Source organism: Oncorhynchus kisutch, linkage group LG3 (genome assembly GCF_002021735.2).
Source record: "Oncorhynchus kisutch isolate 150728-3 linkage group LG3, Okis_V2, whole genome shotgun sequence".
NCBI classification, from domain to species: domain Eukaryota; kingdom Metazoa; phylum Chordata; class Actinopteri; order Salmoniformes; family Salmonidae; genus Oncorhynchus; species Oncorhynchus kisutch.
The window spans coordinates 10769078-10793635 of record NC_034176.2 but is presented as its reverse complement, the minus strand read 5'-3'; the positions used below and the strand labels follow the sequence as shown (position 1 = coordinate 10793635).

At 42.5% G+C, this 24558-nt stretch overlaps 1 protein-coding gene across 2 annotated transcripts in view; it reads left to right on the top strand.

Annotated features, from left to right (window-relative positions):
* The window catches only part of LOC109871657 (glutamate receptor ionotropic, delta-2), a 623084-nt gene that overhangs the window by 480333 nt on the left and 118193 nt on the right, over positions 1–24558 (top strand). For both annotated transcript variants that reach the window (XR_004207889.1, XM_031817225.1), the window contains exon 11: positions 12847–13159. Coding sequence is in view for 1 of the 2 variants with exons in the window: in XM_031817225.1 (XP_031673085.1) it covers positions 12847–13159 (313 nt within the window). In the remaining variant the exon portion in view is untranslated. The remainder of the gene's footprint in view (positions 1–12846; positions 13160–24558) is intronic.

The window sequence follows — 24558 nt, the reverse complement described above, 5'->3', positions numbered from 1 at the left end:
CTGTATAGACGTATAGTTACTGTACATAGAAAACAATATTGACTGACATGTCAAGAAGAGTCCTAATAGTCATGAAGAGGCTTAATAGTCATGGATTGTTCTAATAGTCATGGATTGTCCTAATAGTCATGGATTGTCCTAATAGTCATGGATTGTCCTAATAGTCATGGACTGTTCTAATAGTCATGGATTGTCCTAATAGTCATGGATTGTCCTAATAGTCATGGATTGTCCTAATAGTCATGGATTGTCCTAATAGTCATGGATTGTCCTAATAGTCATGTACTGTTCTAATAGTCACTGATTGTCCTAATAGTCATGGATTGTTCTAATAGTCATGAAGAGGCTTAATAGTCATGGATTGTCCTAATAGTTATGGACTGTTCTAATAGTCATGGATTGTCCTAATAGTCATGGATTGTCCTAATAGTCATGGATTGTCCTAATAGTCATGGATTGTCCTAATAGTCATGGACTGTTCTAATAGTCACGGATTGTTCTAATAGTCACAGATTGTTATAATAGTCACGGATTGTCCTAATAGTCATGGATTGTCCTAATAGTCATGGATTGTTGTTATAGTCATGGACTGTTCTAATAGTCATGGATTGTTCTAATAGTCATGGATTGTTCTAATAGTCATGGATTGTTCTAATAGTCATGGAGTGTTCTAATAGTCATGGGTTGTTCTAATAGTCATGGATTGTTCTAATAGTCATGGATTGTTCTAATAGTCATGGATTGTTCTAATATTCATGGATTGTTCTAATAGTCATGGATTGTTCTAATAGTCATGGATTGTTCTAATAGTCATGGATTGTTCTAATAGTCATGGGTTGTTCTAATAGTCATCGATTGTCCTAATAGTCACTGATTGTTCTAATAGTCATTAATTGTTCTAATAGTCATGGATTGTTCTAATAGTCATGGATTGTTCTAATAGTCATGGATTGTTCTAATAGTCACAAAGTATCCTAATAGTCATAAAGACAAATAATATTAAAGAATAGTCTTAATTGTTGTAAATAGTCATAATAGTCACGAATGGTCCTAATTGTCATAAAGATACATAATATTCATGAATTGACATAATCGTCATGAACAAACATTTCCCACTGTCTTTCCAGTGATGAAACACTAACACAGGATTTTATGAGGTTTAGTTTCCTCAAACTACATGTCTGTCATTGGTTTTCAAATCAGTCAATCAAATATGTCACGTGCTCAAACACAACAGGTGTAGACTTTACCGTGAAATGCTTACTTACAGCAATGCAAATTCAAAAATTAAGAACAATTAGCACAAAAAAATGGTAACACAATAAAATAACCATAAGGAGGCTATGTACAAGAAGTACTGGCACCGAGTCAATGTGCAGAGGAACAAGGTAGTTTAGGTAATTAAGGTAATATGTACATGTAGATCGGGGTAAAAGTGACTAAGCAATCAGGATAGACAGTTAAAAGAGTAGCAGCAGCAATAACTATGTAGTCATCAGTAACTATGTAGTCATCAATAACTATGTAGTCATCAATAACTATGTAGTCATCAGTAACTATGTAGTCATCAATAACTATGTAGTCATCAATAACAATGTAGTAATCAATAACTATGTAGTCATCAGTAACTATGTAGTCACCAATAACTATGTAGTCATCAATAACTATGTAGTCATCAGTAACTATGTAGTCATCAATAACAATGTAGTCATCAATAACAATGTAGTCATCAATAACTATGTAGTCATCAGTAACTATGTAGTCATCAATAACTATGTAGTCATCAATAACAATGTAGTAATCAATAACTATGTAGTCACCAATAACTATGTAGTCACCAATAACTATGTAGTCATCAATAACTATGTAGTCATCAATAACAATGTAGTCATCAATAACTATGTAGTCATCAGTAACTATGTAGTCATCAATAACTATGTAGTCACCAATAACTATGTAGTCATCAATAACTATGTAGTCATCAATAACAATGTAGTCATCAATAATCAATAACAATGTAGTAATCAATAACAATGTAGTCATCAATAACAATGTAGTAATCAATAACAATGTAGTCATCAATAACTATGTAGTCATCAATAACTATGTAGTCACCAATAACTATGTAGTCACCAATAACTATGTAGTCATCAATAACTATGTAGTAATCAATAACAATGTAGTCATCAATAACTATGTAGTCATCAATAACAATGTAGTCATCAATAACTATGTAGTCATCAGTAATCAATAACAATGTAGTTATCAATAACAATGTAGTCATCAATAACAATGTCGTCATCAATAACAATGTAGTCATCAATAACTATGTAGTCATCAGTAACTATGTAGTCATCAATAACAATGTAGTCATTAATAATCAATAACTATGTAGTCATCAATAACAATGTAGTCATCAATCATCAATAACAATGTAGTCATCACTCATTCAATAACTATGTAGTCATTAATAATCAATAACTATGTAGTCAGCAATAACAATGTAGTCATCAATAACAATGTAGTCATCAATAACAATGTAGTCATTAATAATCAATAACAATGTAGTCATCAGTCATTCAATAACTATGTAGTCATTAATAATCAATAACAATGTAGTCATCAGTAATCAATAACAATGTAGTCAACAATAACTATGTAGTCATCAATAACAATGTAGTCATTAATAATCAATAACAATGTAGTCATTAATAATCAATAACTATGTAGTCATTAATAATCAATAACTATGTAGTCATCCATAACAATGTAGTCATTAATAATCAACAAAAATGTAGTCATCAGTAATCAATAACAATGTAGTCAACAATAACTATATAGTCATCAATAACAATGTAGTCATCAATAACAATGTAGTCATTAATAACAATGTAGTCATCAATAACAATGTAGTCATCAATAACAATGTAGTCATCAATAACAATGTAGTCATTAATAACAATGTAGTCATCAATAACAATGTAGTCATCAATAACAATGTAGTCATCAATAACAATGTAGTCATTAATAACAATGTAGTCATCAATAACAATGTAGTCATTAATAACAATGTAGTCATTAATAACAATGTAGTCATCAATAACAATGTAGTCATCAATAACAATGTAGTCATCAATAACAATGTAGTCATCAATAACAATGTAGTCATCAATAACAATGTAGTCATCAATAACAATGTAGTCATCAATAACAATGTAGTCATCAATAACAATGTAGTCATTAATAACAATGTAGTCATTAATAACAATGTAGTCATCAATAACAATGTAGTCATCAATAACAATGTAGTCATTAATAACAATGTAGTCATCAATAACAATGTAGTCATCAATAACAATGCGAAAATACAAACAAGGTAAAACAAAAATACACAAGATATAAAAATAAGAAATAAGAAATGAGAAGAACACTATAAGTAGGTAAGTATATTATATACAGGGTCAGTACCAGTACCATATTTACAATGTTCAGGATACTGGATCGATAGAGGTAGATATGTTTAGTGGTAAGGTGACTAGGCTTCAGGATATATGACAAACAGAGTGGAAGCAGCGTATATGATGATTGTACGTGAGTGGGTGTGTGTAGAGTCAGTATAAATGTATGTTCATATTATGTGTGTGTGTGTGTTGGAGTATCAGTGTGTGTAATGTGTGTGTTGGAGTATCAGTGTGTGTAATGTGTGTGTTGGAGTATCAGTGTGTGTAATGTGTGTGTTGGAGTATCAGTGTGTGTAATGTGTGTGTTGGAGTATCAGTGTGTGTAATGTGTGTGTTGGAGTATCAGTGTGTGTAATGTGTGTGTTGGAGTATCAGTGTGTGTAATGTGTGTGTTGGAGTATCAGTGTGTGTAATGTGTGTGTTGGAGTATCAGTGTGTGTAATGTGTGTGTTGGAGTATCAGTGTGTGTAATGTGTGTGTTGGAATATCAGTGTGTGTAATGTGTGTGTTGGAGTATCAGTGTGTGTAATGTGTGTGTTGGAGTATCAGTGTGTGTAATGTGTGTGTTGGAGTATCAGTGTGTGTAATGTGTGTGTTGGAATATCAGTGTGTGTAGGGCCCTGTCAGTGAGCATAGAGACTGCAAAAATATGAATAAAATACAAAGGTCAACTCAGATATTCTGTATAGCCATTTAGTTGGCTATTTACTTAGCTATTTACTTAGCTATTTAGCAGTCTTATGGCATGGGAGATAGAAGCTGTTCAGGAGCCTGTTGGTGTCAGACTTAATGCACCGGTACCGCTTGCGGAAACAGATAGAACAGTCCATGGCTTGGGTGGTTTAATGATTTTCAGGGCCTTCCTTTCACACCACCTGACATAGAGGATCTGGATGGCAGGGAGCTCGGCCCCAGTGATGTACTAGGCTGTCCGTACCACCCTCTGTAGGGCCATGCTATCGAGGGTAGTGCTTTTGCCATACCAAGCAGTGATGTACTGGGCTGTCCGTACCACCCACTGTAGGGCCATGATATCGAGGGTAGTGCTATTGGCACACCAAGCAGTGATGTACTGGGCTGTCCGTACCACCCTCTGTAGGGCCATGCTATCGAGGGTAGTGCTTTTGCCATACCAAGCAGTGATGTACCTGGCTGTCCGTACCACCCACTGTAGCACGTCGAGCGCAGTGCTTTTGCCATACCAAGCAGTGATGTACTGGGCTGTACCACCCACTGTAGGGCCATGCTATCGAGGGTAGTGCTATTGCCATACCAAGCAGTGATGTACTGGGCTGTCCGTACCACCCTCTGTAGGGCCATGCTATCGAGGGTAGTGTTATTGCCATACCAAGCAGTGATGCAGTCAGTCAAGATGCTCTCAATGGTACCGCTGTAGATCCGTCTGAGGATTTGAGGGCCCATGCCAAACTTTTTCAACCGCCTGAGGGGAGAGGCGCTGTCGCACCTTCTTCACGACTCTGCGCGTGTGTTTGCACTGTTTTAAGTTCTTAGTGATTTGGGATGGCGAGGAACTTGAAGCTCTCGACCAGCTTCACTGCCTCCCTCCCCGTTGATGTGGATGGGGACGTGCTTATCCCCCTGTTTCCTGTAGTCCACCATCAGCTCCTTATTCTTACTGATGTTGAGGGAGAAGTTGTTGTCCAGACACCACACTGTCAGGTTATTGACCTGCTCCTTGAAGGTTGTCTCATTGTCGCTTCTCACATATCTAAAAGCATTGGATTGGTGGAGGCTTGGACTAGTGAGACTTTCTACCATAGTTCTTAAACCAGTTATTTCCTTTGAAATCACTGAAGGGAAGTGAACAAGTGCACACTTTGGGCCGGAAGGAGAGATAATTGGGACAGCCTGGGTGTCCCACACTTACAACACACTTACTAGTGTCTCACCATGCCCTTAAACCATGCTGGAAAGTAGGAACTCACTTGGGTCCTCATATTTTTTGTCATGTGCTGCGTAAGTGACAATTTCTGCCTGTTTTAGCATTTAGTTTCCTTACCAGACCGTGAAATTAGCAGATTTAGTCAACTGTGAATGAATTGTGCGTGACTGCATGTGTGTGTGTGTGTGGGGGGGGGGGTAAAATAACATCAGCTCACAATGTTTCTTACACTATGTGGAAACTCTCACTAATTTCTTCCTCCTTAAGCTTTCCCAGAAAAATGAATTTGCTCGTGATAGGTCTGAGGTCATTTCAATGAGCATTCTGTCTCTGAAGACCAGAACTGTGACCCTAGTCAAAAGTAGTGCACTTTCTAGGGAATAGGATTTGGGACGTAACCCAGATGTCTTGCAGCAGTGCTATCCAGACTCGGAAGAACCCACATTTCAACAAGTTAGCATTATTAATCCTGCATACTCCTGCATGAATAGACTTACTGCATAATTCATATTCACAAATATACTACCTCCTCATATTAAGATCTCTAATAGAGAATGATTCATAGCGTTATCATTTCTGACCATGCCCCATGGCGCCAAAGACGTGGATGTCAATTAAGGCAGCCCCTCGCACCTCTCTGCTTCAGAGGGGTTGGGTTAAATGCGGAAGACACATTTCAGTTGAATACATGTCAGTCATTTTCTCCCCATATGTCAACACGACACAGAACTAAACAGATTCAACAACTCTCTATGAAGTGGTGAGGAATTTATGTCGACAATGAGGAAGAACATGTTTGAATTCATCACCACTAATTTAAACTTTGTCCACTCTGTACAAATGGTGTGGGAAGCCTTTGAAGCAAACCTGCAGAGGTTGGCTCAATAGTTACACTGCAGATAAAAGGAAAAGCATATGTTGCGAAAGAAAAACAGTTTAATAGTGGAGTTTAAGACTTTGGACTCAATGTATGTTGGACCAAAACAAAAAACCTACTTCAAAATGCCTTTCATGATGGGAATACATTTGCCTTGTTTCCTATTACGAGATATGTCAAGTCAGGTGACAAAGCAGGCAAAAAAATTGCATTTAAACTTAAATAGTTGGAAAATAAACAAACAATTCCAGCTGTTGAGGATTGTAATGGGTCGATAGCATGTGATAAAAATCAAATGAACTCTCCTTTTAGAGAGTACTCTTCAGGACTGTATCAGTCTGAATGTCCTACCAATACCAGAGAGAGATTATTTATTTTAAAAATAACTCTCTGCTCACTCTTAAGGAGAGTGATAGAATGGCATTGGAGGTACCTGTTCTGGATACGTAAATCATATTGGCCATTAGGGTCCTCTCAGCTGTAAAACCCGCATAGAATTTGACAAATGTTTCTAGATAATTATCAAGTCACCAGTTAATAAGATATCTGATCTAAATGGACCGGGATAAAACTAATCGGGATGACATTAAGAGATGGACAGTTCTACTTTTATCACTTTGGGGTAGAGCAGAGGTGATAAAGAAGAACATACTCGTTAGACTAGCGTTCCTTGTGTCAGCTATACCACTTCAGTTCCCTCAGCACTGGTTTAAAAAGATACTGTACATGGTTTATTTTCAAGTTTGTAGAAAGAAAAGAAACCAAGAATTAACCACAAAAATACATCCATGCCAAGAAGTAAGGGTGGGTTGAATTTATTTAATTCAACCTTTATTTGGACAGGGTATAAGGCCACAGGGCGAGACCCAGATGAAAACATGGGAGGCGGATGGTTCAAGTCTCTGATATTTATTAGTATCCAAGGGGCAGGCAAGAGAATGGTCGTGGACAGGTAAAAGATCATAACAAGGTCAGAGTCCAGGAGGTACAGAGTGGCAGGCGGGCTCGAGGTCAGGGCAGGCAGTATGGTCAGGCAGGCGGGTACAGAGTCAAGGCAGGCAAGGGTCAAAACTGCGAGGACTAGCAACAAACAGAGAAAAGGAAAAAGCAGGAGCACGGAGTAACACACTGGTTGACTTGACAAAACAAGACCAACTGGCACAGACAAACAGGGAACGCAGGTATATATACCCAGGGGATAATGGGGAAGATGGGTGACACCTGGAGGGGGTGGAGGTGAGCACAAGGACAAGTGAAATAGATCAGGGTGTGACACAGGGAGTCAATGCTGAGACCAAGGTCTCTTAATTTTTTTTAATTGAACCTTTATTTAACTAGGCAAGTCAGTTTAGAACAAATTCTTATTTACAATGGTGGCCTACCCCGGCAAAACCCAGACGACTCTGGGTCAATTGCGTGCCACCCTATGGGACTCCCAATCAGGGCTGATTGTGATACAGCCTGGAATCAAACCACGGTCTGTGGTGACGCATCTAGCAATGAGATGCAGTGCCTTAGGCCGTTGCGCCACTCGGGAGCTCAGCGGTCTAGACAGGGAGTCAATGCTGAGACCAAGACCTCTTTGTTTAGACAGGGAGTCAATACTGAGACCAAGGCCTCTTTATTTAGACAGGGAGTCAATGCTGAGACCAAGGCCTCTTTATTTAGACAGTGAGTCAATGCTGAGACCAAGGCCTCTTTATTTAGACAGGGAGTCAATGCTGAGACCAAGGTCTCTTTTCCAGATGAGCCCTGTATAGCATCACAATACACATCAAAATACAACAAAACCCATTAAACTACAGATTCATATCAAATATATGTTATTATACACAACAATACACAAAAAGCAAAACACAATGATAAAAAGTAAAAAGGTCTCCTAGCAACCGTCTGAAATGCTCAGAGACCACCAATTCCTCCAATTTTAATGTTTATTGAAGATCATTCCACACTAAAGGTGCAAGGAACTCAACGGCTGATTTACCTAACTCTCTAGACACCAAAGGAGTCTCCAGAGTTAACCAGCCCTGTGAACCAGCCCTGTCATGTTAAATCTTTGTGGAGCAGGGCTTTGTAAACAAAAAGAGTGTAATGATGTGATCTACGTGACTTCAAAGAGGTCCAGCCAACCTTTTGGTAAAGAATACAGTGAGGAGTAATAAAAACAGTTTCCTGTGATAAAACGAAGGGCGCTATGAAAAACGGCATCCGAGGGATTAGGTGTTTCCGATGTGTATTTGTACTACTTGTCATATAATGCGAGATACCCACTGGCATGGGGCTATAAAAACAGGGGAATAGCAGGCACCTGGCAGTGGCTAGAGGAAGAAATAGTGACAGAACATCTCCTTATTATCACTATGGTATGACCCCAAGTTCCCACTGCGAGATAGATCATCCACTGCTGTAGTTCTATTGTGAAGTGGCAAAGATACTTCATAAAACGATATCTGTCAATGGAGCATCCCTCCCTTTCTGTTCAATATGGAACAACCCCTTGTTTACCGCAGGTGGCAAGACACTGGCTAATGGTACCTGGCAACGCCAAGACATCAGTTGAGTGGGGCAGGTCGTAAGAGACAGAGATATCATACCATTCCAAGAGCTGATGTCAGAGAATAATAAAATAATAATATAAGCATTTCAATGCCATTTACAATTCAAATTCAATTCTCATGTTTAATTCCTCAAAGGGTGTTGATGTGGGATCTAAAAGTTCTTTAGACAACAAACTGAGGGATGTTGCTATTGGGAAAATAACAGTTTCCTCCCGGCAGGGTAGCCTAGTGGTTAGAGCGTTGGACTAGTAACCGAAAGGTTGCAAGTTCGAATCCCCGAGCTGACAAGGTACAAATCTGTCGTTCTGCCCCTGAACAGGCAGTTAACCCACTGTTCCTAGGCTGTCATTGAAAATAAGAATGTGTTCTTAACTGACTTGCCTAGTTAAATAAAGGTAACATAAAATAAAATACAAGCTGGTTGGCTTCTCCTTAAATAGTAACAGCTCCACTGAGTTACATTCCGAGCTGGACGTGGGGTGTATCTATCACAATGTGACGCAATATAGAAAATACAACATCAATATTCAATTGCGTAAGATATAAGATTATTCAAATGAAGATCTCACACAGGGCATACATCGCACCACACAGGTTGAAATAGACAGATCAAAGCCTTTCAGACTTGTGTTGGCATGGCTACGGTGAGGTCGATACACTAATGCATCTGTTCTGGAATTGTCCGGTCTTCAAACGATTCTGGACTGAGGTATTCAATAGATTGTCTGAAATCTTGAATGTAGAGTGAGTGTACAAAACATTAGGAACACCTTCGTAATATTGAGTTGCACCCCCTTTTGCCTTCAGAACAGCCTCAATTGGTCAGGGCATGGACTCTACAAGGTGTTCCAAAGGGATGCTGGCCCATGTTGACTCCAATGCTTCCCACAGTTGTGTCAAGTTGGCTGGATGTCCTTTGGGTGGTGGATTATTCTTGATACACACGGGAAACTGTTCAGCGTGAAAAACCCAGCAGCGTTGCAGTTCTCGACACAAACCGGTGCACCTGCCTGGCACCTACACCAATACCCCTGTTCATAGGCACTTAAACCTTTTGTCTTGCCCGTTCACCATCTGAATGGCACAGATACACAATCCATGTCTCAATTGTCTCAAGGTGTACAAATCCTTCATTAATAAAGATCCAGCCCTTTTTCCACCCAAATCTAACCAGGTAGGCTACCTACTGCCCAGTGCTCTATTCTTAGTCAGTCACATTTCTTTATAAAGCCATTTATACACTGAACAACAATATAAAGCAACATGTAAAGTGTTGGTCCCATGTTTCATAAGCTGAAATAAAAGGTCCCAGAAATGTTCCATACATACAAAAAGCATATTTCTCTCAAATGTTGGTCACAAGTTTGATTACATCCCTGTTAGTGAGCAAGATAATCAATCTACCTGACAGCTGATTTAAACAGATCATTAAACAGGTGCACCTTTTGCTGGGGACAATAAAAGGCCACTCTAAAATGTGCAGTTTTGTCACACAACACAATTCCACAGATGTCTCATGTTTTGCGGGAGTGTGCAATTGGCATGCTGACTGCAGTCAAGTCCCCCTGAGCTGTTGACAGAAAAGTGAATGTTCATTGTTGTTTTAGAGAATTTGGCAGTACATCCAACCGGCCTCACAACCATGTGTATGGCGTAGTGTGGGCTAGCGGTTTGTAATGTCAACATTGTGAGCAGAGTGCCCCCTGGTGGCAGTGAGGTTATGGTATGGGCAGGAATAAGCTACGGACAATGAACACAATTGCATTTTATCAATGGCAATTTGAATGCACAGAGATACCGTGATGATATCCTGAGGCGTGGCCCCATGTCGCAAGGACCTGTACACAATTCCTGGAAGCTGAATATGTCCCAGTTTTTCCATGGCCTGCATATTCACCAGACATGTCACCCATTGAGCATGTTAGGGATGCTTTGGATAGAAGTGTACGACAGCGTGTTTCAGTTCCCACCAATATCCAGCAACTCCACACAGCCATTGAAGAGGAGTGGGACAACATTCCACAGGCCACAGTCCTAATCAACTCTATGCGAAGGAGATGTGTCGCCTGACTGGTTTTCTGATCTATGGGTTTCTGATCTGTATTCCCAATCATGTGAAATCCATAGATTAGGGCATAATTTATTTATTTCAATTGACAGAGAGAGAGCAGCAGGTCCGGGACAAGGTAGCACTTCTGGTGAACAGGTCAGGGTTCCATAGCCGCAGGAAAGTAGAACTTGGATCAGCAGCATGACCAGGTGGACTGGGGACGGGGACAGCCAGGAGTCGTCAGGCCAGGTAGTCCTGAGACATGGTCCTAAGGCTCAGTTCCTCCGGGAGGGGAGAGAGAGATGGGAGAATTAGAGGGTGGCATACTTAAGGTCACACAGGACACCAGATAAGAGAGGAAAATTACACCAGATAGGACAGACTGAACATAGCCCCCCGGCACATAGACTATTGCAGCATAGATATTGAGGACTGAGATGGGGAGGTCGGTGGACGCTGTGGCCCCGTCCGACGATACCCCCGGACAGGGCCAATCAGGCAGGATATAAACCCACCTACTTTGCTAAAGCACAAGTCCCACACCACCGGAGGGAAATCAACAAATTACCAACTTACTATCCTGAGACAAGGCAGAGTATAGCCCACAAAGATCTTCCCCACCACACGAGCCCGAGGGGGAGCTAGACCGGACAGGAAGATAATGTCAGTGACTCAACCCACTCAAGTCGAGTATAGATAAAAAAGCCTGGCAAGACATGATGCACCCCTCCTAGGGACAGCATTGGAGCGCACTAGCAAGCCAGTGACTCAGCCCCCATAATAAGGTCAGAGGCAGAGAATCCCAGTGGAGAGAGGAGAGCCGGCCAGGCAGAGACAGCAAGGGTGGTCCGTCAATCCAGTGCCTTGCCGTCCACCTTTGCACCCCTGGGCCAGACTACACTCAATCGTAGACATAGGGTGCATCCCAAATAGCACCCTGTTCCCTATGTAGCGCACTGCTTTTGGCCCTGTCAAAACTGGCGTACTATATAGATAAATAGGTGCCATTTTGGATGCACGAAAATGGTATTTGCGTACAGTGTCTTCTAATGGTGAGACACAACATGTGGGAGGATATTAGTTCAGCCTAACTGGGTTTATAGCTGAACCTGGCCTGCATAAACACACACACACGTACGTTGTGTGGCAGATTAAAACAACACTGTTGTCAATGGACCAACTTGTGTATTCTAATTCAGACTCCCTGATTGGTTTACTGGCCTTACTGGCCTAGCAACTGCCCTCATCCTCCTAGAAACTATTTCTTGAACCCCTCCAATGCTCACGCTATGACTCACAGACCACAGACATATTCATCTCCATAAATGCTGCTTCGCTTAAATATAATAGACTCAGACGCAGAAAATGGGAATAACTACATTTTTCTATCGCAATATTTAGGCTTATTAACATGGTATTTTCCTTTCTATTTAGTTTGAGAAGAGAGTCAGTGTTAATCAGATAGCGAGTTTGGAGTATTGTTTTGACAACAACAAGTAGAGAATGACTGTGATCGTCAGCAGGAGCAGAGAAGCCATGGCAGAAATTAGATATGATTCTATTGATGTGTGCATTTTTTTAAATGTACCTTTATTTAACTAGGCAAGTCAGTTAAGAACAAATTCTCATTTTCAATGATGGCCTGGGTTAACTGCCTGTTCAGGAGCAGAACGACAGATTTGCACCTTGTCAGCTTGGGGATTTGAACTTGCAACCTTCCGGTTATTAGTCCAACGCTCTAACCACTAGGCTACCCTGCTACATGCCCAACGTGTAAAAACAACACAAAGTGATGTTCCATTACTCAGCCATACCAGCAAATACAACACAGTGATTTCTGATGTGTGTGTTCACAGAATCCCCGTCATTTTCTTGACTTCTATACACCTTGAATCTTTCCATTAATGAATCTGGTGTGTGTGTGTGTATTTGTGTGCGTGTGTGCATATCTATGTGTATGCTTGCGCACGTGTCTCTGTGTGTTTGTGTTGCAGCGGGCAGACGTGGGTCTCTCGGCTCTCACCATCACGCCAGAACGGGAGAGTGCGGTGGACTTCACCACACGCTACATGGACTACTCGGTGGGTGTGCTGCTCAGGAAGGCCGAGCGTACCGTGGACATGTTCGCCTGCCTAGCGCCCTTTGACCTGTCGTTGTGGGCGTGCATTGCGGGCACCGTGCTGCTGGTGGGCATCCTGGTCTACCTACTCAACTGGTTGAACCCGCCGCGCCTGCCCATGGGTGCTGTCTCCTCCACCACCTTCTACAATTCCATGTGGTTCGTCTATGGATCCTTCGTCCAGCAGGGTGACTTCCTTTTTGTTTGTATCCTTTTGTTTTTCCTTCGTGATGTATTGTATTATTATCACCTGGTTTTAACCAATCAGCATTCAGGATTCATCCGTGGTATATCAGACCGTATACCACAGGTATGACAAAACATTTATTTTTACTGCTCTAATTACATTGGTAACCAGTTTATAATAGCGATAAGGCACCTCTGGGTTTATGGTATATGGCCAATATACCACAGCTAAGGGCTGTATCCAGGCACTCCACGATACATCGGGCCTAAGAACAGCCCTTAGCCGTGGTATATTGGCCATACACCACACGCCCTCGGGCCTTTTTGCTTAATTATCACCTGGTGTGTGTCCCTCTATCGTGATAGGAGGAGGGGATGGGGTTAAGACATGGGTTAACAAACATTTTTGTCCCATGACCCCATTTTGATATCTGAAAATTCTTGCGACTCCAACCATGTGAAAAAAATTATGTAATTAACAGCCAATGTTACCGTTTTTATTTGGGGTTATGGCAGTCAAAAACATTCTAACGGTATTTCTGATTGTCTTCTCAACTCACCGTCACATACTGTACTTTTAATGTGGGGCTATGACAGTCAATTGTAAATAAGTCTGCCATAATGTCTCTTATCTCACCACCACTAATGAGATGGGTGTGCTGGATGCATGTCGTGTCGGAGCTTCTCGAAGTCGGGGGGGGCGTGGCTTCTTGAAGTTGGGGGGTGTGGCTTCTTGAAGTCAGGGGGGCATGGCTTCTCGAAGTCGGGGGGGGGCGTGGTCCACAGTGCGCACCTCATCTCTGCTGTCACATCCAACCTGGATCAATATTTGGTTGTAATGCAGACGAAAGCACTGAATCCAGCTACACACAGATATGAGCTGGCGAAGGGTACCATGACTTTTAATGCTCAGAGTGAGACGGCAGTGTGTTCCCTTTAAAAAAAAAATAATAATATTTCACCTTTATTTAACCAGGTAGACTAGTTGAGAACAAGTTCTCATTTGCAACTGCGACCTGGCCAAGATAAAGCATAGCAGTGTGAGCAGACAACAAAGAGTTACACATGGAGTAAACAATTAACAAGTCAATAACACAGTAGAAAACAAAGGGGGAGTCTATATACAATGTGTGCAAAAGGCATGAGGAGGTAGGCAAATAATTACAATTTTGCAGATTAACACTGGAGTGATGAATGATCAGATGGTCATGTACAGGTAGAGATATTGGTGTGCAAAAGAGCAGAAAAGTAAATAAATAAAAACAGTATGGGGATGAGGTAGGTGAAAAAGGGTGGGCTATTTACCAATAGACTATGTACAGCTGCAGCGATCGGTTAGCTGCTCAGATAGCTGATGTTTGAAGTTGGTGAGGGAGATAAAAGTCTCCAACTTCAGCAATTTTTGCAATTCGTTCCAGTCACAGGCAGCAGAGTACTGGAACGAAAGGCGGCCAAATGAGGTGTTGGCTTTAGGGATGATCAGTGAGATACACCTGCTGGAGCGCGTGCTACGGATGGGTGTTGCCATCGTGACCAGTGAGCTGAGATAAGGCGGAGCTTTACCTAGCATGGACTTGTAGATGACCTGGAGCCAGTGGGTCTGGCGACGAATATGTAGCGAGGGCCAGCTGACTAGAGCATACAAGTCGCAGTGGTGGGTGGTATAAGGTGCTTTAGTGACAAAACGGATGGCACTGTGATAGACTGCATCCAGTTTGCTGAGTAGAGTGTTGGAAGCCATTTTGTAGATGACATTGCCGAAGTCGAGGATCGGTAGGATAGTCAGTTTTACTAGGGTAAGCTTGGCGGCGTGAGTGAAGGAGGCTTTGTTGCGGAATAGAAAGCCGACTCTTGATTTGATTTTCGATTGGAGATGTTTGATATGAGTCTGGAAGGAGAGTTTGCAGTCTAGCCAGACACCTAGGTACTTATAGACGTCCACATATTCTAGGTCGGAACCATCCAGGGTGGTGATGCTAGTCGGGCATGCGGGTGCAGGCAGCGACCGGTTGAAAAGCATGCATTTGGTTTTACTAGCGTTTAAGAGCAGTTGGAGGCCACGGAAGGAGTGTTGTATGGCGTTGAAGCTTGTTTGGAGGTTAGATAGCACAGTGTCCAAAGACGGGCCGAAAGTATATAGAATGGTGTCGTCTGCGTAGAGGTGGATCAGGGAATCGCCCGCAGCAAGAGCAACATCATTGATATACACAGAGAAAAGAGTCGGCCCGAGAATTGAACCCTGTGGCACCCCCATAGAGACTGCCAGAGGACCGGACAGCATGCCCTCCGATTTGACACACTGAACTCTGTCTGCAAAGTAATTGGTGAACCAGGCAAGGCAGTCATCCGAAAAACCGAGGCTCCTGAGTCTGCCGATAAGAATATGGTGATTGACAGAGTCGAAAGCCTTGGCAAGGTCGATGAAGACGGCTGCACAGTACTGTCTTTTATCGATGGCGGTTATGATATCGTTTAGTACCTTGAGTGTGGCTGAGGTGCACCCATGACCGGCTCGGAAACCAGATTGCACAGCGGAGAAGGTACGGTGGGATTCGAGATGGTCAGTGACCTGTTTGTTGACTTGGCTTTCGAAGACCTTAGATAGGCAGGGCAGGATGGATATAGGTCTGTAACAGTTTGGGTCCAGGGTGTCTCCCCCTTTGAAGAGGGGGATGACTGCGGCAGCTTTCCAATCCTTGGGGATCTCAGACGATATGAAAGAGAGGTTGAACAGGCTGGTAATAGGGGTTGCGACAATGGTGGCAGATAGTTTCAGAAATAGAGGGTCCAGATTGTCAAGCCCAGCTGATTTGTACGGGTCCAGGTTTCGCAGCTCTTTCAGAACATCTGCTATCTGGATTTGGGTAAAGGAGAACCTGGAGAGGCTTGGGCGAGGAGCTGCGGGGGGGGCGGAGCTGTTGGCCGAGGTTGAAGTAGCCAGGCGGAAGGCATGGCCAGCCGTTGAGAAATGCTTATTGAAGTTTTCGATAATCATGGATTTATCAGTGGTGACCGTGTTACCTAGCCTCAGTGCAGTGGGCAGCTGGGAGGAGGTGCTCTTGTTCTCCATGGACTTCACAGTGTCCCAGAACTTTTTGGAGTTGAGTCAGGAACCAAAACTCCTCAGTGACCCATGAATGCGTTGTCTGCAGAATTCGGTAATTTACCTGCATGTCAACTGAGACAGGATCACAGTCAAATAGATTGGGAAGTAGGTACCAAAGTGCTCTTCCAAGTGTTGGAGGTGAGCAGTCATCACACGTGACAGACATTTACTGATGCTGTTTCCTGTTAGAAACATGCACAGCCGAGGGAATGTGCATGTTTGACTTTGAAAGACTTTCTCCAATAAGAATCATTTCCTCTGAATCCACTAATTTGATCCCTCATCTGTAGAATGTTTTTGTACTTCCCCTGCATGCTTGTGTTCAGTTCCTTCAGTTTCCCAAATATGTCTGTTACATAGGCAAAGACACCAGTGGTGATTTTAGCATGGAAATCGTGGTGCAAAAAATATATACAGGTATATGTTTAGATGCATGCCAGCAAAGCCACTACACAACACTAAACAATACATTAATTGCACTACAACGATGACAAACGGTGCCCACAAACTGTTAGGGTCTACATAAAGTTGTCCCAACAGCAGAGCTTTCTTTTCAGCACCATGGAGTGAATCCTTACCACTGCTACACCTGGCTATTAGCGGAGCCTTGTCTGGCAGCAAAGCACTTCATTAAGCCTAATTTACTGCCTTTTAAAAAAAAGATAGCTGATTTGGCTGACTTGCCTAAACAAATGACGTTTCTATTGACAGTTGATATGTACAAACTATGGCATAAGGGAACAATGAGCGTATAAGAGGCAATTCGTAATTTTGATTAAGACCTTAATGACCGAGCTAAGACAGACATATTCAATATAACTATTGGTTCAGTACTTTTGAAATTTACAGAGAAATAATTCAGAACATGGGCCATTCTTACAGTATTCTCCCTGTACACCAAGTCAGAACTGTAGGATAAATAAAGGGGCCACATATGTCATGCCTGCTCCCGCTCTCCCTCCGCGCCAGGCTGCCCACAATTACTCACTACCACCACCATCATTACGCACACCTGTTTCCCTCGTTACGTGCATCAGCGATCTATTGCACTCACCTGGACTAAATCACTTGTGTTATTTCCTCCCCTATATCTATCTGTTCCCCAGCTCTGTTCTTCGCTTCAGCATTAATTGTCGTCTGTCGTTTTGTTACCCAGTTCTGATGCTGTTCCTGTCCTGTTCCATGTCTCTGCTATATTAAATGTACAACTCTCCGTACCTGCTTCTCATCTCCAGTGTCGGTTCTAACAATATAAGCAGACAATGAAAGCTCTTACAATATTCAATGATTACATTTCTCTAACACAGGTTATAGGCTACATATGCACCCCCAAGTCAGAACAGTAAGCTAATTTATGAGGGAGAAAGGGACCAAATTATTAGGGTGAGGCACATGGGCTACTAACAGCTTACTACACAACATACACTTAGTATTACATTCTTAGCCACATTATACTTCAGCATCCAATACATTATTGAACTCACCTTCTTGTTCTGTGCTAACTTGAACAGGAAGGTGGCACGGCGGTCCTTCTTGTGGGCAAATTTTGTCATCAAATTTTATCATCAAAGTCTGTCATTCTCTGGATTTATGGTCCTTTTAAGACAACTGGGAACTGAAAAAAAACAAGGTTGAATCATGACGTCAGTGATCTTCAGGTCGTCGCTCTAGAAAGAGGCCCTAGTTCCGACTTGAAATTCCGAGTTGGATAACCATTCAAAACATATTTTCCCAGTCGGAGCTCGTTTTTTCAGAGTTCCCAGTTGTCATGAACTCACTCAAGTCTGAGATTTCCCAGTTCAGAGTTTCCAGTTGTTTTGAACACGGCTTGAAGTCATGCTGGATTGAAAGCATGACCAATGTATTCAACCTTTTCTGGCCCCATGGTGTTGCATGTGAATGTTTATCCTTTTAAGCTTGAAAAAGAGACCATTAAACCCAGACCACACACCATCTCCACTGAGTATCAGGCTAGTGATTGCTTTGCAACGCTTGCAGTTAGCCACTGATTTCTTTCAAACCACTCATTGTTGAATTTGACATTTCTAATGTTTATGTCCAATGGGCGATGAGCACCGATACGTTTTATCTATAATTTATCTTCCTTTGACAAAGATTGAAATGGATTTGCCAGTAAATTGTCGACTTGATTCATGATGACGACTGCTTGTCAAGCTTGCTAGCTAAGATTTTGGAAGTACGATGTTGACATGATCAGTCCAATCAAATCTACGGTAGATTATGTGATATGACGTAATTTTTTCTGTGGCCAATGACCTTGAGCCTTCTTGGATGGGCACTTCTAATGTAAATGTATGGCAGCAAGCAAGGGGCTGAATTTTAGTGTTCTCCCCGTAGATTTTGCTGTGATGTAGTGTCCCCATGAGTGACGGAACACTGAGCCAATCATGGTGCAACTAGAGAACATTACCAACCCCTACGCTCCGTATTTTCCACTGGCTGCCCCACCACCACAGAAAGCACTGAGCAAGGCTGAAACACCTGCATTTTGGAGCTGCCTTACTCAAGAAAGCAAAAAAAGAGACCATGTTTGTATTCAGTTTTATTAAATAAAATATTATTTTTACATTGTTTGGAAACTTATATGTGATACATATTAATGGCTAAATAAAAGTGGGGCTCAATGATGGGTCCCCTGAATGATGGGTCGCTACTGAACGATGGGTCCCCTGAATGATGGGTCGCCACTGAACGATGGGTCGCCACTGAACGATGGGTCGCTACTGAACTATGGGTCACCACTGAACGATGGGTCGCTACTGAACTATGGGTCACCACTGAACGATGGGTCGCCACTGAACGATGGGTCGCCACTGAACGATGGGTCACCACTGAACGATGGGTCGCCACTGAATGATGGGTCGCCACTGAATGATGGGTCGCCATTGAACGATGGGTCGCCAGTGAACGATGGGTCGCCACTGAACGATGGGTCGCCACTGAACGATGGGTCACCACTGAACGATGGGTCGCCACTGAACGATGGGTCACCACTGAACGATGGGTCGCCACTGAACGATGGGTCGCCACTGAATGATGGGTCGCCACTGAACGATGGGTCGCCATTGAACGATGGGTCGCCATTGAACGATGGGTCGCCACTGAACGATGGGTCGCCACTGAACGATGGGTCGCCACTGAACGATGGGTCGCCACTGAATGATGGGTCCCCTGAATGATGGGTCCCCTGAATGATGGGTCCCCTGAATGATGGGTCCCCTTAATTACGGGTCCCCTGAATGATGGGTCCCCTTAATTACGGGTCCCCTGAATGATGGGTCGCCTTAATTACAGGTCCCCTGAATGATGGGTCGCCACTGTATAATGGGTCCCCTGAATGATGGGTCGCCTTAATTACGGGTCCTCTGAATGATGGGTCGCCTTAATTACGGGTCCCCTGAATGATGGGTCGCCACTGAAGGAGACACATTTTCTTTTCATGACATGGGAAGTCAATAAAGTATTCTTTTTTACATCCATTGTAAATGACAATAGTTCCTCTCTTAAAGTGAAAAATCTTTCCAACACTCCCCCTCGATAATCACCAAGCCTCTGTATAAAATAGAAGATTGTCATACTCTGATCCCATATCTCCACATAGTTTTACGAACAGGCGTGCGCACAGTGGATGTGGTTTACAATCAAAGTTACCTGCTGCAGTATATCTCTGAGTTCTGTGCTCAGCTCTTTTGCCGCCAGATACTCTCAGTGTATCTATCATACAATGCGTCCATATGGCAGAAGGAGACACATTCATAACTAACCTGTGCAACAGCCCACCATTTGATCCCATGTAATCAGTTTTTGTCAATATAGCCACGCAGCACACTGAACATAACGTGCCGTTTCATGCTCGGGAATTCTGAGACAGAAAAATATGTCCTTATTGAATAGAATCCCCTGACATGTATAGAGAACAAAAGTCAATGATTGGGCATCTCGGCCCTCACATCTAACGCCCATTTGGAGACCATAAGCTGGGGAGTTTTTGAGTCGTTCAGTCAGTTTACTCTTGATTGCTAGCAATAGCATAAATTATTAGTTTAACAGTGTTATCTGATGAAGGCATTGATTTGAGTTTCTGTGCCTCCGTCTCCTTAGACATTTTGTTCACCTTATTAATTGTGGCCGGTATTATCAAAGTCTCTGCAGTAGTGTGTGGTTTCATAACGTAGCAGGACTAGCCATTCACCATGGGAATGGTTCAAGTGCAACCATCAAGTACATTCTTATCCCATGATCTAAGGGTGCTCTCTGGTTGAATTTTGTTAGATTTGAATACATTTTGTTTAGATTTTTTAAGTTATTATAATATATACATATAAACATTTTTCACCTTTATTTAACCGGGTAGGCCAGTTGAGAACCAGTTCTCATTTACAACTGCGACCTGGCCAAGATAAAGCAAAGCAGTGCGACAAAAAACAACAACACAGAGTTACACATGGGATAAACAAAAGTACAGTCAATAACACAATAGAAAAATCTATATACAGTGTGTTGAGTAAGGAGGTAAGGAAATAAATAGGCCATAGTAGCAAAGTAATTACAATTTAGCAAATTAACACTGGAGGGATAGATGTGCAGATGATGATGTTCAAGTAGAAATACCGGTGTGCAAAATAGCAAAAAAAGTAAATTAAAACAATATGGGGATGAGGTACTGTATATATATATATATATATATATATATATACAATATAATATATAGATTGAACATAAATATAAACGCCACATGCAACCATTTCAAAGATTTTACTGAGTTACAGTTCACAGAAGGAAATCAATTAATTTAAATACATTCATTAGGCCCTAATTTATGAATATCACATGACTGGGCAGGGGTACAGCCATGGGAGGGAATAGGCCCAACCACAAGGGAGCCCCCCCCCCCCCTCAGACAATCCCGCAGGTGAAAAAGACAGATGTGGAGGTCCTGAGATGGCGTGAGGCTGTTTGGACGTGCTGCCAAATACTCTAAAACAACATTGGAGGTGGATTATGGTGGAGAAATTAACAATTCTCTGGCAACAGCACTGTGCCAATAGCACGCTCCCTCACAACTTGAGACATCTGTGGCATTGTGTTATGTGACAAAACTGCACATTTTAGAGTGGCCCTTTATTGTCCCCAGCACAAGGTGCACCTGTGTAATGATCATTCTGTTTAATCAGTTTCTTGATATGCCAGGTGAATGAATTATCTTGGCAAAGGAGAAATACTAACAGGGATGTAACCAAATTTGTTCACAAAATTTGAGAGAAATAAGCTTTTGTGTGAATTGACTTTTCTGGGATATTTTATTTCAGCTCATGAAACATGGGACCAACACTTTACATGTTGAGTTTATATTTTAGTTCAGTAAATATTTTTGTATATATATTTTCAGATTTTGGAAATTGCCCCATGACCCCATTTTCATATCAGGCGACCCCACCTGGGGTCGTGGCCCCGATTTTGGAAACCGCTGGATTAAGAGAAGAGAATGAAAGAAAAGTGAACAGGGTGGGAGAGAGGAGTGATGTGGATAGAAGAAGAGAGAGAGGATTGATGTGAAGAGGAGAAGAGAGAATAAAACATAGTGATGGTGGTCTTTCGGTGTTCTTTCAAAGGTCAGGTTAAAATCAATTTCTCTGGATTTGAGGAGAGGGAAAGAGAGGGGTGGGAAGGGGAGGAGTGGGACATGGGAGCTTAGGGAAAGTAAAAAGGAGAAAATAAAAAATAGCGATAGTGATAGATAATGGCATTGACTAAGAGAGAAGATGTGAGGTGTTTTGAGGCAAAGGGAAGGAGTTGTGAGTTGTTTGTTTTTTTCATGAGGACTCAGAATAGTTTTGGGCCACATTTATTATGCAAATTCTGCGAGTGATTTTAGCATTGGTTAATTATTATTTTTTAAATGAGCCACAGATGAGCTCACAGAAATACAAGCAACCTCTTAATCTACATTTTACTAATGGCGGTAATGATGATACACGCTAATTGTTCCCTTTTATTCACAATCATTCTTCTGTTAGTTGTAATTAAACTTTAGTCATCTAGTCATTATTGCGCAAAATCGAATTATTTGTATACACACTCTCACCTCAGTATCAACAACGAGGCAAACTACTTGCACAATAGTATTCAACGGTCAATAATGGCTGAATATGCAATGGATCAACATCCCAAGGCTGTTTAACAGGAACAGTTAATGCAGAGACACACACACACCATGCTGAAGGGGATGCAGTTATTGAAATATTCTGTCCCAAATCTCACCTTGGCTACATCGCATATTACATTTAACTAGACAAGTCAGTTTACAATGACGACCTACCCTGGCCAAACCCTATCCCGGACATCGCTGGGCCAAATGTGCGCCGCCTTATGGGGAATCACAATCACGCCCGGTTGTGATACAGCCTGGAATCAAACCAGGGTCTGTATTGACGCCTCTAGCACTGAGATGCAGTGCCTTAGACTGCTGCGCCATTCAGGAGCTTCTCAGTCCCAAATGGCATACCTACGTTTAATCAGGACCCATACTAGTGCACTATATAGGGATTATGGAGCCATTCGGGACTGAAACAACATTGTCCTCAGGGATGAATTGATTTGGTCCTCAGTACCCAACAACATCCCAGATAGTCTCCAGATATAGATGAACGGTCCAACATGACACTGCAGCACCAGGATGAACGGTCCAACATGACACTGCAGCACCAGGATGAAAGGTCCAACATGACACTGCAGCACCAGGATGAACGGTCCAACATGACACTGCAGCACCAGGATGAACGGTCCAACATGACACTGCAGCACCAGGATGAATGGTTCAACATGACACTGCAGCACCAAGACGAACGGTCCAACATGACACTGCAGCACCAGGATGAAAGGTCCAACATGACACTGCAGCACCAGGATGAAAGGTCCAACATGACACTGCAGCACCAGGATGAACGGTCCAACATGACACTGCAGCACCAGGATGAACGGTCCAACATGACACTGCAGCACCAGGATGAATGGTTCAACATGACACTGCAGCACCAAGACGAACGGTCCAACATGACACTGCAGCACCAGGATGAAAGGTCCAACATGACACTGCAGCACCAGGATGAATGGTCCAACATGACACTGCAGCACCAGGATGAATGGTCCAACATGACACTGCAGCACCAGGATGAATGGTCCAACATGACACTGCAGCACCAGGATGAATGGTCCAACATGACACTGCAGCACCAGGATGAACGGTCCAACACGACACTGCAGCACCAGGATGAACGGTACAACACGACACTGCAGCACCAGGATGAACGGTCCAACATGACACTGCAGCACCAGGATGAACGGTCCAACATGACACTGCAGCACCAGGATGAACGGTCCAACACTACACTGCAGCACCAGGATGAACGGTCCAACATGACACTGCAGCACCAGGATGAATGGTCCAACATGACACTGCAGTGCCAGCTTTGTCATCCAATCAGTGGCTGTGTCCTGAATGGCACCCTCTTCCCTAGATGGTGTACTATCTTATGGGCTCTGGTAAAGGGAATAGGGTGCCATTTTTTAGGGAATAGGGTGCCATTTTTTAGGGAATAGGGTGCATTTCGGATGTACTCAGTTGTCTCTCTGTTTGATGTGTTTTATACCATACACTTGGTAATAAGAAGCACCTTTTTGGAACAATTCATTGGCCGCCTATGATATGTAGCCTGGGTCCCAGATCTGTTTGTGCTCTTGTCAACATCATTGCTGTCCTTGTCAAGCCAATTTGCATGACAATGAGTGACAAGGTGTTGGCATGGTAGCACACACAGACTGGCACTCGGCTACGTGGAATGGGGTCGTGGATAGAATGAGACGGGGTTGGAAAGCTTTGGTTTTTGTCGGTTGAAGTCTTGTTCTAGCGTGTAGATATTTTTCATTTTTTCAGCTCAAACGATTCATTTTCTGCCTTGCCTTTTTGTTACGTGTTTGCACAATTCAATTTCACTAGTTCACAGTCCATTTGCAACTCTATTTGGAGGTGGCATCCTCAACATGCAGAGGCCTGCCTCCCTTCTGTTTCCATCATTTCCTTAGTTTAGTGTATCCGTTCAGCCAGAAGAGGATGGCTTTTCTGTTTCCTCCTAGCTTACTTCGTTCTCTGGCCACTGTGCTCCTCCTACTGAAAATGACTTCCTCTTTGGGGTTTGGGCTGGATAACTAAAAAACACTGTGACAATTCCTTATGTAAAAAGGGCGTTATAAAATGGAGTTGATTGATTGATCGGT